Here is a 16,793-nt window from a genome sequence, read left to right as displayed (position 1 = left end):
AAATGGTTATTTTGATGATTCCAAAAAGCAGTAGCCATAGTTTTTTTTCCCGTTGGAGGATGGCAACATCTCACGCATCAAGAAGCACAATGAAGACAACGGAACCGAAGTCTGGTAACTTTCGCGTTAAGATACACACGAAAATAAATTTCAATGTATACACTATTACAATGAACTAATAGGTTCAACATGTATTCGCTTGCTCGAGGCTAAACAACAAAGAATAAAAAAATCCAGTGTAGGAAAAACAGAAGGCGGAAGTCATGCTTATCTTTGCGTCTTCCCAACAGAGTGTAGATAAATTGCAACAGAGACAACACTGTAAACATAAGTTAACACTCGTATTAAAGAGAAGGAAAAGGTTATAGAGCAATTTAGGTGAGACTACAGAATGAAGCATTAAATGCAACTGCCCGGTGGCATGCACATCAAAATGAAGCATTTCAAAATGTAACACGAGTTATCATTAAGTGCCAAAGCCATAAAAGAACTAAAAACTATTCAACATTTTAATTTCAGTTGCTGTACAATATGACGTATTCGTGTAAGTGCAATACTTGGGGTCATGGGAAGAAATACACGATAGAACATGGCAAACACATTCATGGTATAATAATAAGTAACTTACACTGTGCCCAGGAAGAAGGCGAGGGAGAGATGGAAGCCAAAAAGGAACACAGAAACAACTGCTGTAAGAAGCATTGCAACTGAAGTAGAATACACCTGTGTCAATGGGAAAGTTAACTATAAACTTGAATTCCACTTCAAAGGTTTGTGCTTGGGAAAATAAAAGGTGTCGTAACGTTTGAATTAACAATCAGAAGCACACATATAGACCACATTTGATGAAAGCATTATCAATCATCATAATGCAGCTCTGATTCTAAACAGTAGGTACAGAATAAAACCTTTGTGCAGTTAATTTAGTGAGCTCTAAAACTATACAATCATTATGTATGACAATGCGTTCAGATTTCCAACTCATCAAAGCTCTGATTGTATCCTATTGATATTAATTTTGTTTTGTAAAATTTCCGGAATAGATAAATGAAGCACCTAAAACTCCAATGAAGATGCTTTCAATGCAATCAAAAGTTAGAGAGAAAAGCAAAAGATGACTACAATTTATAGCTCCATGTTTTTGTCTGTTACACTAATGGAGCAAGTTTTCTAGATCCCGATTAGAACAAACTTAAGTCACTTTATTTCCAACAGCAATACTCAGATGGGAAATGAAACAAATTGACGTGGCCTGCAGAGCAATCAGGCCGGAGGCTCAAAATGAGCATTTTCAAAACCCATCATACATCTCCTACTCTTGTCCAGTCTCGATGGAATTACTTAGATATTAGTTTCAGTCTCCTAAGCCAAAATTAGTTGCAAATTCTGAAAGATTTAGAAAGGCAACCAATCCCCGCATAGTTAATGCACATTCAAGTACAGCAAAAAATATGTTAACACACTTTCTTACAGACTTCTTCTACCACATACTCTATTGGTTAAAACTTATTATAAACTATAAAATCGTGAGTGGAACTCACTAAATAAGAAGTGAGACCCACCAAATTTGTGAATTCAATAAATTTTATCTAATATTTAAGAATGTTTTAATGCGTCTGTCACTAAGATAACATCTTTCTTTTCAATTTGTATCACGAGTGTGTAGGCTCAGTCTTGTCATTGAGCTGAAACATTCTCATCATCGTTTTCTCTATCAAAGTTTATTCACGCTCCATCGGCAGAAATTTGAGCTATCTGCAACTTTACCACTTCCCTTTGTTTCATTAGAGGAGTGACCTAAAGTTATTTTATTCATACCTAAAAAGCCAAGGTGATATCTCAGCACAGTCCAAGATTGGACATCTAGGGCATGCAGATTTTATAACTGTTTTATTTATATAGCATTGGGAGAGACATGAAGCTAGGTAGATTATACTAGTAAAGTTGCAGGCGAAGTATATTTTTTGAAAATTGAGGGTGGTCCATTATCAGATCTATAAGAAGTTCTATAACATGAATTTGGATCCACGTAATTCAATCCAAAAAATTAGCTCAAGAGGTGAGGATTGTCCAATCCTTCATAATCTTGATTTTGGCCACATTATGAGATATCGTCACAGAAAACACAAAATTAATTGTCAGAAAGTATATTGCATTCAGGGATAAATATCTCTTATTTAGGGGCCACACTTTTGCTGTTAATGATTAGGATGTGATTTGTATATATTGATATTCTGATTTATTTTCTTGTATTTCTAGTTTCCTTAAATAAGAGTTTGTAAATCACATTATATACTCAGTCACACTGATAATTTCCTCATGTAATTCAGAAATCATTTCTTCCTTTTCAAGTATGATGTTTAGAAAAGTAATAAAATAATATCAGAGAGTACATGACGATTAAACAAGTTAGAAATTTTAATATTTTTTCATTTAACAACTTTAGAAACTGAGAGCAATTGTCTAAGGAACATCGCTAAAAGTGGGGGTCTGCAGTAAGTAATAACATTATCATACACTCTAGGCAACAAGAGATACCGCAAGAACGTGTAATTCTAATCTAACATAGTTGCACAATTTTAGTCATTTCACCATTTTTATATTCAGTACCTGTGACCATAAAATCCAGACACAAACAACAAAAAGTTTATCGAACAAACAAATAATAAAAACTTATTTTGGATGTAGCATGTTTAATCATATGAACAACTCCATTTATAAAAAAATCCCATAACTTAATTAAACTCATGAATGTTTAGAATTATATTGATGCAATTAAGTGGAAGAAGTATCATATAACATAGTCATAAACCCAAGTCTTACTTTGACAATGTTGTCAGCATACTTCATTACCATTGATACAGCAATTCCACTGCAAAAAGAAACAACCATATAAACTCACAACATTAACAAGAAAGTGAAAACTTCTGCTAGTGTTCACTTGGAAAGAGATATATTCGCATTTTTTTGTGCAGTTTATGAGGTAAGACATTTGAGACAGAAAAGTAGAGGACTAGATGAGTAAAAAGAAAATAGCTTAAAAATGACAACAGTTGAAAATAAAATCACCAAAGATAAAGTGGAAATAAGGACTGTTTCATGCAATTGGCAGATGACCCTTCCTGAGATTTGCTTGTTCACAGTTTTATCAACAGTCAAAATTTGTTGTTTCATCCTTTTGCCTCTCATACTCTGTGAGTGTACAACTCCTTTAGAGTGTTGTCTTTTCTTATTGTATTTTTTATTGGCCATTATCACTTGTCATTAGTTATACTATAGCTGATGACAGTTGTCTCTGGAGGTGATTATAATGGTTTCAGTTTGAAAAGTGAGCTTTTGCGTATATGTATGTGTATGTAAACAAAAGCTCACTTGAGTTGTTCAATTTCCTCATATCACAGTTCTAGTTCTTTTAATCTCTCCATTTTTCTTCAATATGGTATTATTATTCATTTATTTCCATGGCTTCCCAAATTCCTCCTCCTCCTCAACCTCCACTTGTTCTGTCTTCTGCTCCTACAACATTCCCTCCCCAAACTATAGAAAAACTAGATGATAAAAAATTTCTACATTGGAGGCAACTATTGAATGTAACAGGCTTAGCCCATAGTTTCTATTATTCTGTAATTGTTTCCATCTTTAAATAAACAACCCTATATGCATATTTTACACAAGAGATATTACTCCTATATTTATTTTCTTTATTCTTAATGTAGTATCTAGAGCATGGGGAAAGTGAGAAACAGTGGTAAATTTAAATGGTGATATACTCACATGGTATAGTCAATGCCTCAAGTCCTCGAGCCAGTTATGTATTTCTTTCACTCAAAAAGTATTAGTTATATATATTAAATTTACATGTTATGCATATTGAAATTTATTTATTTTTCACTAAAAGTTTTTATTTTGGGTCTGGGCCTCTCATAAGACAAACTCATGGCTCCGACCCAACCAACAACTAGCTACACAAGAATAGTTAGTAATTAGGAAAAAACTTCCAGCCCTCAACAAATTTCATGTCGTCATTACCTGAGTGCATGGTTGAAAATCATGAGAACTGTAATGAGTGAATATCCATGGAAGAATCCCCTGAACAAAGACAACATAGGGCATAAGTATATATTAATCATTTGACAGTTTATGCCTTATAACTACATTAACAATAAACATATGGTTTTGCAATGCTTGGTGCTGACATATGTGATCAAATCATCAAACAACATATATTACGCGTTACCCATTTGATGAGAAGATTTTCTTCGTATATGATCACAATAAAATAGGAGTAAAATAGTGAGCAATGATAAAAACAATGACAGCAAAATCAAAGAAAAGATCAAATTACTTGTTCATCACCGCATCAAAGTCTTGAACCAACATTGCAACACAATTGAAGCACATGCCAAAGATATACAACCAGAAGTTCTGAACATTTATGTTTCGTGAAGGACGCTTTTTAATAATTGCCTGCCAAGAATTATGTACAAAAATTACTAAGCCACGAATTGATCGCTAAGAAATATTACTCAATGCTATAGTAATAGAGCTCATATATCTTACTTTAAGCAGACTGGCAGATCCAGAAAGTCTAATAAAATTTAGCTCAAGCATTAATAAATTCAGATGGACTGATTAAATAATTTGAATTAATCCAAAAAGGTTTGAATGTGAAACAATTTTTAAGCAGCATATTCCACCAGTCAATAATGGTCAACAGTACAGAGTATAATTTTGGCTGTACATTGAGTGGAGTGGAGTGTCATTTCATGAAGCCTCTAGGGTATTAATGTAACTGCTCCAAATTAAAATTACCTCGGTATATACTCCTGCAAAACCACTCAAGAGAGCCATGACCTAAAAGGAAAATTTTCATGATCAGTTTCAAGCCATAAATTCAGCCTATATTTTATATTACTAACATGAGAGCACCACAAATCTTAACAACTCACGATTGCCATCACCCAACCTTGAAAGGGAGTTTGAAGAACATTATCAGAACTGAAAACACAATACAATTTTTTCTTCAGACAAATATAACATAATTATCAAAAAAATGTAAAACTTCTGTAATAATTCTTTTTCGTAGAAGTGTTTAAATAATAGAATTTAAGATAGCAGAAGAGGAGAGAAAAGAGACCCAGACTAAAAGGACACAACCTGACCTGGTTTATCATGATATGATACAAAAGACGAAGCACCACTTTAGTTTACAGTAAGAATTAGGTTATGTACTACAATAACATTAATAAACTAAGGGAACAAATAATTACTTTTATGAAGTAGTTAAGGCTTAACTCAATCCTACAAAACTGGCTTGTAAGGCGAAGATTCCCTTTACTTATATGTTACATTTTAACATTATCTCTAGTTTATGTGGGACTTGAGTTTTTTCCAATAACTAATAATGGGAAGATAAAATCCTTAAGAATAAGACAATGTTCCTAAACACATACCCAAGGTGAAATTAACACAATTGACCTTAAAATAACAAACTATCTGCTCTATCACAGATCATTATCTCCCCCTAAAGGTACTTTGCAGATATTCTACCACTCCCTCTCAAGCTATTAGCCTATTAAGTAGATTTAAGTCATAGTTATTTATCAATCCCAAATCTCAACAAAGAATGCCAGACCCCAAGTACTCTATAGCAAGATGGCAACTACAGGATAACTGCTATACCAAAGATTATAGATACAAGTAAAAGAATTTGTACAATAGACAAACAAATTCTAAAATATTATTAATAATCCAAAACTAAACATTTTCATAATTAACAAGTAATTCATACGTATACACAAAATCGTCATCAATATAAGGCACAATTCATAATGGACAAGTCAATAATAACTTAAGTCAGAGGGCATAAGGGGAAAAAAGAAAAGATGATGGAATTAATCATCTAAAAAAACCTCATTAGATGAAAATTTGTGGAATGAAGTAAGCAAAATTGAAAAAAAAATTAAGACTAGCAACAAACTCCAATCTTCTCTGCCAACGTATCTTTATGGAAAAATTCAATAATTGGAAAGTCGTATCAGCCACAAAAACCACTAACCAACCAAAGCACAGAGTTCTCAAAATTACTGCCTTTTGCAAACACCCCAACATACTATTGTTCTGGCAGCTTCTCCACACACACACATGAGAGGTATGAAGCCTCCTTCAGTTACCAGATTTCTCAAGTTAACTCATTGTCCCATCCTCTTTTCCAAGCTCACCTTCCTTCGCAAACCAAAACAACCCACCAACCCCAGCTCTCTTCTCTTTTGTCTATTATAGAAAAAAGACACCCTTCCCATTGAGACGTCAGAACCTCTCCTTTTTACCGTTTTCCACTTTGAAATGATAGAGACAAGGGAGAAGCATCCCAAAAAGAGAATGCCCCCCTATGAAACAGTCTTCTCAAAACCAAATGCCAAGAACCATAAACTTCTTGAAAAAATATATAAACAAAAAACCAAGTGTATGCTTTGATCCCTACAATTTATGCCTGATATTGATACAAGAAAGGAGCAGTAACTGTAAGAGTCACATTTTTTAGCAGTCAAACTTGCTAAATTACTAACCTATCATTTATGATTCATTTGTTCATTACATCATAACTTGTAAATAAAAACTTTATGACAATGTTTATTACTAGAGAAAATCTATACGACATTTATGGGAACATACAAATACCCAAGTGAAGGCCACATGTCAGGCTTGAATTATTCTTACTTTGAATTCAACTGAGCAGTAGTGCACCCAGCAGTGAGTAGAACAAAAGCAGCCCACTGAATCTCGCTTAACCTGAAATGTAACAAGAACACAGTGCCAAACAGATTGGAGAACCATGAATTTTGGTGAATTCAACTAGATGACATAAGTCATTAGGCTTAAAATAATTAAATATCTAAAATAAGGAATAACAGAAGTATGTTCATAGAACATTTCATAATACAATGAGCTATAAAACAAGCAAAAGTGAGATGGAAGGAGGGTGCTTTTTCCTGCTCATTTTTGCCCACTCAAAAGTTTGGCATACAGAGGATATGACTTGCATTGATCCTTCACTACAATTCTCATGGTGAAAGGATTAACAACAATTTTTCTTTTTTTTTTGTGCATTTTAAGAATAGAAAACAAAAGACTTACTTCTTCTTAAGTATAATTCTGTATAGGACACCAGTACTGATAATATTAAAGTTCTTTAATATTTGATAGCCTGGAGCATCTACATAAGCAAAGATGTAATACTGCATTAAAATTGAAAAGAAAGTACAATCAGATTTCAGAAAGGATTAATATATCAGTTGCAATAACAAAGCTGTAGAACATTCCGATTCCCACCATAACAAACATAACCATCCATCACCAACCTGAAGCAAATTTTTGACAAGGTATAGTACGGCTGGTATAGGATACACTATAACTTCATCCAAGGTTGAAGTCAACCTAGGTCCAAGGAAAAATACACATCAAGTTATTTAAAGGTTATTTCCTCAGGAAATAAAGAAGTCCGAGAGTTTACAAATGCAATTAACAATCGAATTAATCCAGTTCAAAAAGTGTCCAAAAGAATGGATTAAAAATCTTTACAAACATATATATAGAGACAATGCACTGTTAACTATTAATATACTCCCTGACTTGCTCCTCATTATTGCATAATAGTTTGGGCATAGTAGTACTTAAGAACTAAGAAAAAAAAAACTTGGGATCAAAGAGCACCTATTATCCTCATTGACACCATCTTTTTTCCATATTCTTCCCAGGGCCACCAGGGATATAGCACATTTTAAAGTCTCCACCTATAACCAAAAGAGTAATCAAATAAAAATAAATTAAAAAGTTCTAAACATTATCACTGTAAGAAAATAATAAAAGTAGAAAGAAGTAAAAGAGATTAACAGAAGGAGCGTTTGGGATATGAGGATGTTGTATATCCTCACCATAAAGTTAGCAGTAGTGACACTGTACTCATACTTGCCAGCTCTCTTGGACCAAACTATTAGAATGGCTTGTGAACTAGTAAGAACAGTGAGTGCAAGTGTAACAACGGACCTATACCAACAGGGGTAATTATTAATTAAGAAATCAAACAAGTATTCACTTATCATATATATCAATTCTTATACTTGCGCTTCCACTTTGCCTTGGTCCTGTGGATGTCAGTTTTGGTTTCTCTCCCGGAACTCGAGGTGTTATCTGGCACTGGAAGTGGAGAAAATGTTTACACAGACAGTGGAAAGCCGAAATGGATTTTACATTAGAGGAGCGACATAAGGTACCTGAAAGCAAAAATGATTTTTCAACGTCTTCAATGGCCCCATCCCTAACTTCATCCTGCAACAATACACCAAATCAAAATCACCATTAATGGAAGAAACCAATCTGTTGACGGAAGAAATATGCTAACGAAATCTTCATGAAAGCAGTCACCTCACCTCGTCTTTGATTTTCCTGTACTCCATTTATTTTGCCTATATCACAGAGATCTACGCTTTACTCTTGTGTGCATTGGAAAAACAGACTTCAAATTCTAAACTCTTACTTTCCCAATCCTGGATGCACCCCAACCCAACAGATCTCTCTCCACTGCTCACCAAGGCTTAATTGATAACCCAGCTGCTCTTTCTTATATCTGTATGCCACACATAAAATTCTAATTCAAAAACTGTATTGAATTTGGAATAAGACTTTATTACACGGAAAAAATTTATGAAAATGTTTACATTTTTATAAGAGTACAAGGGGAGTCCACTCTCTTTTTTTATTGTATTTTTTTATTAATTTTACAATATTATAGTTACATTATAAAAACACTTATAAATTTCTATTAGAATAAAGTATAAATTATAATAAAATATGTATAAGAAAATTAGTTATTAAATATTTTAGCTTTTCTTTAAAAATGATAATTATAATTATACAATAAAGACGCTTTCAATTTTTATGTGTAATAAATATAAATATACAAAGGGTAAAAGAGATAAAAAAATTACAAAATTCAATTCCCTTGTTAATTATTATAGATAATAATTTCTTAAATATTTCCTTAAAAGACTTTTATGATTGAGATTTTATAATATATATATATATATATATATTCCAAATTGTACTAAAAAAAGATCATGACTTTTTTACAATTTTAATGTAGTGTTTTGAAAAGGTACAAAATAAATTCTTTAAGTAAGATGATTTTTTTAAATGGAAAAAATATTTAAAAGGACTCTTAACACGATAATAAATTTAGAGTAAAGTATTGTCAACACTTTAGAAGAAAATTTGGTCTTAAAAAAATATTTTAAAGATTAAAAATGTTTAAAATATGAAAATGTTAAGTTTAAGGTAATGTTAAAGCTTAAACTTCCTTAGTTACATATCTTAAAGGATTTTATTTGAGTGGTTGTGGATAGATTTATTTGCAAAAATGATAAATTTCATATTATGTTACTTATTTTTTTTTATAGTGTTAGTCATGCATTAATCTTAATGTCTTGCTTCTTGTAGGTTATTCTAATTTTAGTACAAATCCTCTTAAAAAAAATGTAAAAATGATATGATCATAAACCATTGAGAGTCAATTTAAAGAGGAGTTGTAATTAAAATCAAGATTGAATCAATAGTAAGGGAATAAAAAGTCCTAAAAACGACTTATAGGAAAACCATGACTTAAAAAACTAAAAAAGTTAGAGGAAGAACTCAAAGTTAAAAGCATTATTTTGATATCTTTAATATAATTTAGTTTGTAATAAATCTTTATTATATTCATACTTTGGTTTTATATAGACATTAACATTTTACTTGTATGTAGCTATCCTTATTTTATTTTTTATTTTTTTTTATCACCAAGTATCCTTAGTTATTGTTTGTTTATTTATAATGTTAAAGAATACAAGTGTTTAACCCTTTTCCTCATAATGTATTTTTTTTTAATAAAGAAACTAAATGTGAACTTGACATTGCTAATAAGAATTCTAAGGTGGATGATATTGGGAAGAATGTGACAATTTTCTTTCCTTTGTTTATCTAAAGATTTCAAAGTTCATCATTGAAGTTTAAAGTGAAGCAAATATCTAAAGATAATATTTCTTCGTTCTCTAATTTCTTATCCTAACATTTCTTGGTTTCCTATTTTCTTGTTGCCTTAAGCTTTCACAGATCACATTCATCCTTAAACACCAATAACCACCTCATTAGAACAAAATACCATCATATTGTTGATCTATTATTTATCATTAGGTAAAAAATTATAACTTGTGATCAAAGTGCAACTATTTCTACTATCATAATTCGATAGTGATGTGACTCACCTAACTTCTATCATAGAAAGATCGATGTCATATGTAACAATCTATTTCTTAACAATTGTCATGTTGAAAATGGAACTCGTGCTTTAACTTTTAGTATGAGTTATTTGAATAAACACTCATCAATATGTCAAAAGTTATATAACTTATAGTTAGAGTCAAATTTTTTCTATTTAAAAACATAATAACTCAAACATCATAATTTAATTGTAATTTGATTCACCTAACTTCTAACACAAACAATTGGTATCATCCGCAACACAAGCCAACACATGCCTTACAATAAACAATTCAATTTTGCCATATTCCAAGAAAACATTTCTCATGAGTTTATGTTCCTACATCTAACTTCCTTGATTCATCACCACCAAACCTTATTCTTCCTTTACTTGAGCTTACACGTCCTTATGCTTGCTTTACTTTGGGTGAGACCCAATCCATGGTTCAAAAATCCTTCACTAATTAAAAAAAAAAAACCTAATCTCTTCTTTGTGTTTTCCAACCTATCTTTGTGCTTACCTCCAAAAACCAATAAAAAAATTCACCATAATCGTGACCAACCCAAATATTGTGGAAGAGAAAGATAGGTAAGAGTCTCAATCTTTCAAAAGTTATTAGGAAGGTAGAGAGAAAAGAAAGTGTTTTATAATACATATAATTAGTACAAATGATATTATATTAGGTACAATATGATATTTAAAATTCATAGTAATTGTTATATAGATTATAAGCGGTGTTTAAGTGGGAGAATGTCGAAAATAACCCTTGAAATAAAACAAAGAAAGAAACAGAGGAAGCATTTTTACTGGTGGTTTGATCTGGATCCAGTTGAGAATGAAAAGACCTGAGCAAAGCGTAATAAGAAGAGACAACTGGAAAGCGGAAGAAAGAAAGAAGAGAAGAGTAAAATAGCAACACATGACCCAATGCTGAGTGACCCCACCAAAGGAATAAAACAGGCTGTGGAAGAGCTGTGTGGTGTGAAGCTTCCATTTTACCTCTCTACACTTGTTATTGGGCTTTCATTGGGAAGCAAAGAGTTGTTGGAAGCATGGGTGTGGGTGAGAACCGGAGCTTCTTCGCCACTGGAAAGCCATCGCTTCCAGTCTCTAACTCAAACTCAAACCTAAATGAAGGAGGCATTCGCCGACGTCTTTCCTCTCTGTCTCTCAAGATCCAAGCCTCCACGGCGGCAGGCGGAGGCGCGTCGTATTGGTCGTTTCCCAGATCCAAGTCCCTTTCATCCATGGGCGACTATGCCGGCACCTCCATCAGGAAATGGTGGGACTGGACCTGGGCTTGGATCCTCTCCAGGAAGCCAATATTTGCTGTGGATCTCGAAATGAACCACCAGGAAACCAAGCTCCTCGGTTCCCACAACAAGGGCACTTTGAGACATGTTATCTATAAGATGCGCTCTGAGATCCGAAAATTCGTAGCTTCTTCTGATCACGCCACACTTCCTCAAACCTACTCCTCCTCAATTCCCTCCTACAACGCTTAATGAGCACCCTCGTCTTTCAGATCCACCATGCAAATCTATGTTTCTGCGATTCCTTTCTTCTTTCTTTTTCACTTAATGTGTACAATTTTAGTCTTCATCATGTTTCTTCATTATTCACACTAAGCCTGTACGAAATTACGTGCATGTATAATCTATCTATATTGTGCCTTCGCTTCCTATGTTATATATGTAATATCTTATTTTTGGCTGCAATTGCAGTTTGCCTAATGATTGGTGATGCAAGTTTCTGCTCCCAACTTCTTCTTTCTTTCCTTTCATTTTTTCTACCATTTCTGTGTAACTCCTCCTGTCGGTGTGTTGCGTGTTATGTGGCGGTTACGATTCAACAACACACTCACACGCTTCCATCCCCCACACCACCCTACCTTCTTCTGTCGGTGCACTATATTTGTACTCTTTTCACTTTTTTGCTAAATCTCTCACTTCTATTTTACATTCCTTTTAATAATAAAATATTATATTTAATTAATAAAAATAAAATTATAAAATAAAATAATAATATTATTGGTTCTTAAAGTGAGAGTTTTGAAAAAAATTAGAATGTCAAATATCATTTTCCTATTATTCATATGCTTCCAAGCTGTAGCCAGGACGAGAACGCTGTAAACAAAATAACAAGGAAAGAAATTAACTTTATTTTTATATTGTTTTTAAATATTATAGCACAGAATAAGGCACGTAATTTGGTACAGTAAGATATGCTTGACTTTTTACATAACTTTGTTAGAGTGAAGATAAACAAAAATAATATTTTTCTTAAAAGATACTTTTTAAAAAAAATATTAGAGTAAATATACGTAAGTACCGAATTTAGTAGAATAATACATAATACATTTAATATTTTTTTATAAAGAGTAACTTTTGAACAGATATCCTCCTCTTAGAAAAAACAAACATTTTTTCGTGTACATATAAAACCTTTATTCTGTAACTTCTTTTTTATGTTCTCTTAGAACCACTAATTTCCATTTTTTGTGGACCGTGTGAGTGTGATAGACAGACCAAACCAATCATTTAGTATGCTTTCAAATTTGACCAATGAACATACTCTGAAATGACTTGTTTGTTACTTCGTCCCTAAATGTAGATTTATCAAATATTAGAAAAGGTTAAATATGTTTGATGTGTATGCAATATAAAATTTGTTTTCCATTTCTAAGTCTAAATTAATAGGTATTTACAATAACCAAACTATTTGAATTAAACTTTCATTATTATTATTATTATAACATATTATTGCTCATGTTAAGATGAAAGTAGAAGAAATAAAATTAATTTTAACTTTATTTTTTTTATAAAAATGTTTTATTTATATTAAAATATGATCTTATAGTTATAATAAATAATATAATTAATATAAATAAGAATAATTACACCACACATTTCTTTAATATGAAAATATATATTTTTTCATTTGAAAAGAATTTTAAAGATAGAAATTTAAAAGATATCCTTAAAATTCAAATTCAAGAAAACAAATTTGCAAAATTATGAAAGGTAGAAAAAAATGTAATCAATTTTGGTATTTCATACTCTTAATAGCATTCATGAAAATATTTAATGGAATAAATACTTAACAAAAATGGATTAAGATTAAAAATTTGAAAAAATAGGTTGGAGATTTCATCCTATTTTAATTCTTATGATTTAATTATATTAATAATATTTTTTAAAGTAATGAAAAAAAATGGTGAAGTATTTGACCGGAAGAATGTATCCCTCTCCCTCCCTAAAACCTTGAGAGCGAATCAGGGGTGCAAAGGGCCAGATTTTGATTTGGTGAGGTCTTGGTTGTAGCGAATCTATTTAATGGCAGAGAAGATGAAGGATAGGAGAGAGTTGGACCCTGCGGGCGACGGGTAGTGGGAGGTAGCGACAGAGAACAAAAATGACATCGGTGGCTCTAAGGATGAGTAGGACGATGACTACAAAAAGACTGATGGTAGAGATTTGATGAACGTCCTGACTTTTCTTCCCTATATTTAATTTTGTGATTTGTTTATGGACGTGTCTCCTTAGTTGGGTGCATACAACATATGAAAGTACTTGTGTGAATTGTTTTGGAATTTTTCAACGCAATATGGACCAACAATAAAATTGCAGAAAGTAATGCAAAATTTCACAAATTTTGAAAGATGATAGCCTTAGTTTGCACAAAATTTTTGAAATTTTTTCCAGAAATAATTTTTTGTTGAAATTCCATGTAGAAATCTCGACTGAATTTGAGACAAAACGCGACAAATTTCAGGTCAAACGAATGAATATTCACCTAGGAAAAAAGATCAAACTCTACCACACACAACCTGACCTTCTTTTCAGCCCAACCAATGATGAGTAAAAAATTTATTGCAAATCTTGTGGGATGAATTTTGGGCTTAAATCTCAACCAAAACTCAATACACATAATAATGAATATCTGGTAAAAATTTCAGACCAAAAGGCCAAGGGATATAAGGCGTAATAAGTCCTAGACCAAGAGTAAACAAAATTGGTTTTCCGAAAAATAATGTCCTGACTTTTCTTCCCTATATCTAATTTTGTGATTTGTTTATGGTTGCAAACAACATATGAAAGTACTTGTGTGTTTTTTTTTCGAAATTTTTCAACGTAATATGGACCAATAATAAAATTGCAGAAAGTAGAGCAAAATTCTAGAAATTATGAAAGAGGATAGCCTTCGTTTGCAAAAAATTTCTGAAATTTTTTCCAGAAAATTTTTTTTCCTTGAAATTTCATAAAGGAATCTCGACTGAATTTGGGACAACACGCAACAAATTTCAGGTTAAACGAATGAGTATTCACCTAGGAAAAAAAATGAAACCGTTTCACACATAAACTGACCTTCCTTTCAGGCCTGACAGTGATGAATAAAAAAATTATTGCAAATCTTGTGGGACAAATTTGGGGCTCAAATCTCAGCCAAAATGTCTGGTGAAAATTCCAGACCAAAAGGCCCAAGGATATAAGGCGTAATAAGTCTAAGACCGAGAGTGGACAAAACTGGTTTTCCGAAAAATAACGTCCTAACTTTTCTTCCCTATATATCATTTTGTAATTTGTTTATGAATGTTCTTCCTTAGCAGATAGCAGGTAGCAGGTTGTAGGTAGCAGGTAGCAGGTAGCAGGTAGTAGGTAGCAGGTAGCAGGTAGCAGGTAGCATGTAGCAGGTAGCAGTTAGCAGGTTGCAGGTCGCAGGTAGCAGGTCGCAAGTCATAGGTTGCAGGTCGCAGGTAGCAGGTTGTAGGTAGCAGGTCGCAGCTAGCAGGTAGCAGGTCGCCGATAGTAGGTCGCAGGTAGTAGGTCGCAGGTAGTAGGTCGCAGGTAGCAGGTCACAAGTAGCAGGTAGTAGGTCGCAGGTCATAGGTTGCAGGTAGCAGGTTGCAGGTCAGAGGTTGCAGGTCGCAGGTAGCAGGTTGCAGGTAGAAAGTAGCAGGTAGCAGGTAGAATGTCGCAGGTAGCAGGTTGCAGGTAGCAGGTAATAGGTCGCAGGTAGCAGGTAGCAGGTCGCATGTAGCAGGTCTCAGGTAGCAGGTAGCAGGTAGCAAGTCGCAGGTAGCAGGTTGCACGTCGCAGGTAGCAGGTTGCAGGTTGCAGGTCGCAAGTAGCAAGTCGCAGGTAGTAGGTCGCAGGTCGCAGGTCATAGGTTGTAGGTCGCAGGTAGCAAGTTGCAGGTAGCAGGTTGCAGGTCGCAGGTTGCAGGTCATAGGTTGCAGGTCACAGGTTGCACGTTGCAGGTCAGAGGTTGCAGGTCGCAGGTAGTAGGTCAGAGGTTGCAGGAAAAAGGTTGCAGGTAGAAGGTAACAAGTTGCAGGTAGCAAGTACCAGGTCGCAGGTAGCAGGTTGCAGGTCGCAGGTAGCAGGTAGTTGCCTGATTGCAGGTAGCAGGTCGCAGGTAGCAGGTTGCAAGCAGCAGGTCGCAGGTAGCAGGTCACATGTAGAAGGTAGCGGGTCGCATGTAGGAGGTATAGCGGGTCGCTGGTAGCAGGTCGCAGGTAGCAGGTAGCAGGTCGCAGGTAGCAGGTAGCAAGTAGCAGGTAGCAGGTAGCAGGTTGCAGGTAGCAGGTCGCAGGTTGCAGGTAGCAGGTCGCATGTAGGAGGTAGCGGGTCGCATGTAGGAGGTATAGCGGGTCGCAGGTTGCAGATAGCAGGTCGCAGGTAGCAGGTCGCAGGTAGCAGGTCGCAGGTAACAGGTCGTAGGTAGCAGGTCGCAGGTTGCACGTCGCAGGTAGCAGGTTGCAGGTTGCAGGTTTCAGGTAGCAGGTAGCAGGTCGCAGGTCATAGGTTGTAGGTCACAGGTAGCAGGTTGCAGGTAGTAGGTAGCAGGTCGTAGGTAGTAGGTAGCAGGTCGCAGGTAGCAAGTTGCAGGTCATAGGTTGCAGGTCACAGGTAGCTCGTTGCAGGTTGCAGGTCAGAAGTTGCAGGTCGCAGGTTGCAGGTCAGAAGTTGCAGGTCGCAGGTAGCAGGTCAGTGGTTGCAGGTTGCATGTAGCAGGTTGTAGGTAGCAGGTAGCATGTTGCAGGTAGCAGGTAGCAGGTCGCAGGTAGCAGGTTGCAGGTAGTAGGTAGCAGGTAGCAGGTCGCAGGTAGCAGGTTGCACGTCGCAGGTAGCAGGTCGCAGGTAGCAGGTCGCAGGGAGCAGGTCGCAGGTAGCAGGTCGTAGGTCATAGGTTGCAGGTCGCACTGCAAGTTGTAGGTCAGCAGGTTGTAGGTAGCAGGTAGCATATCGCAAGTCGCAGGTAGCAGGTAGCAGGTTGCAGGTAGCAGGTAGCAGGTCGCAGGTAGCAGGTCGCAGGTAGCAGGTTGCAGGTAGCAGGTCGTAGGTCGCAGGTAGCAGGTAGCAGGTCGGAAGTAGCAAATAGCAGGTTGCAGGTTGCAGGTCGCCGGTTGCAGGTAGTAGGTAGCAGGTTGCAGGGCATAGGTTGCAGGTTGCAGGCTGCAGGTAGCAGGTTGCAGGTAGCAGGTTGCAGGTAGCAG

At 34.9% G+C, this 16,793-nt stretch overlaps 2 protein-coding genes across 2 annotated transcripts; one reads left to right on the top strand and one right to left on the bottom strand.

Annotated features, from left to right (window-relative positions):
- Positions 1-90: 90 nt before the first annotated feature.
- On the bottom strand, positions 91-8,694 carry LOC137824366 (CMP-sialic acid transporter 2). The gene is made up of 15 exons (XM_068629998.1): positions 8,430-8,694; positions 8,274-8,328; positions 8,121-8,196; positions 7,935-8,046; positions 7,714-7,793; positions 7,362-7,437; positions 7,138-7,238; positions 6,721-6,792; positions 4,950-4,998; positions 4,813-4,854; positions 4,346-4,467; positions 4,030-4,089; positions 2,824-2,872; positions 629-723; positions 91-319 (listed from the first exon to the last, which is right to left on the bottom strand). The coding sequence occupies exons 1-15, from the start codon at positions 8,454-8,456 to the stop codon at positions 268-270; spliced, it is 1,068 nt and encodes a 355-aa protein (XP_068486099.1). The 5' UTR covers positions 8,457-8,694; the 3' UTR covers positions 91-267.
- A 2,436-nt stretch (positions 8,695-11,130) lies between these two features.
- Positions 11,131-12,012, top strand: LOC137825842 (uncharacterized). The gene has a single exon (XM_068631627.2). The coding sequence runs from the start codon at positions 11,347-11,349 to the stop codon at positions 11,797-11,799; it is 453 nt and encodes a 150-aa protein (XP_068487728.1). The 5' UTR covers positions 11,131-11,346; the 3' UTR covers positions 11,800-12,012.
- The last annotated feature ends 4,781 nt before the right edge of the window (positions 12,013-16,793 follow it).

The sequence above is a fragment of the Phaseolus vulgaris genome, chromosome 8 (assembly GCF_051622355.1).
Source record: "Phaseolus vulgaris cultivar YP4 chromosome 8, ASM5162235v1, whole genome shotgun sequence".
Lineage (NCBI taxonomy): Eukaryota > Viridiplantae > Streptophyta > Magnoliopsida > Fabales > Fabaceae > Phaseolus > Phaseolus vulgaris.
The sequence above is the reverse complement of the archived record's forward strand: the minus strand, read 5'-3'. Positions and strand labels throughout refer to the sequence as shown.

Coding starts and splice junctions, on each gene's coding strand:
- LOC137824366 (XM_068629998.1), bottom strand. CDS start 8,456: ATGGAGTACAGGAAAATCAAAGACGAG. Junction 7,239..7,361: donor TTGTCAAAAATTTGCTTCAG/GTTGGTGATGGA, acceptor ATTTTAATGCAG/TATTACATCTTTGCTTATGT. Junction 4,468..4,812: donor TTGCAGGAGTATATACCGAG/GTAATTTTAATT, acceptor AATTCTTGGCAG/GCAATTATTAAAAAGCGTCC.
- LOC137825842 (XM_068631627.2), top strand. CDS start 11,347: ATGGGTGTGGGTGAGAACCGGAGCTTCTTCGCCACTGGAAAGCCATCG.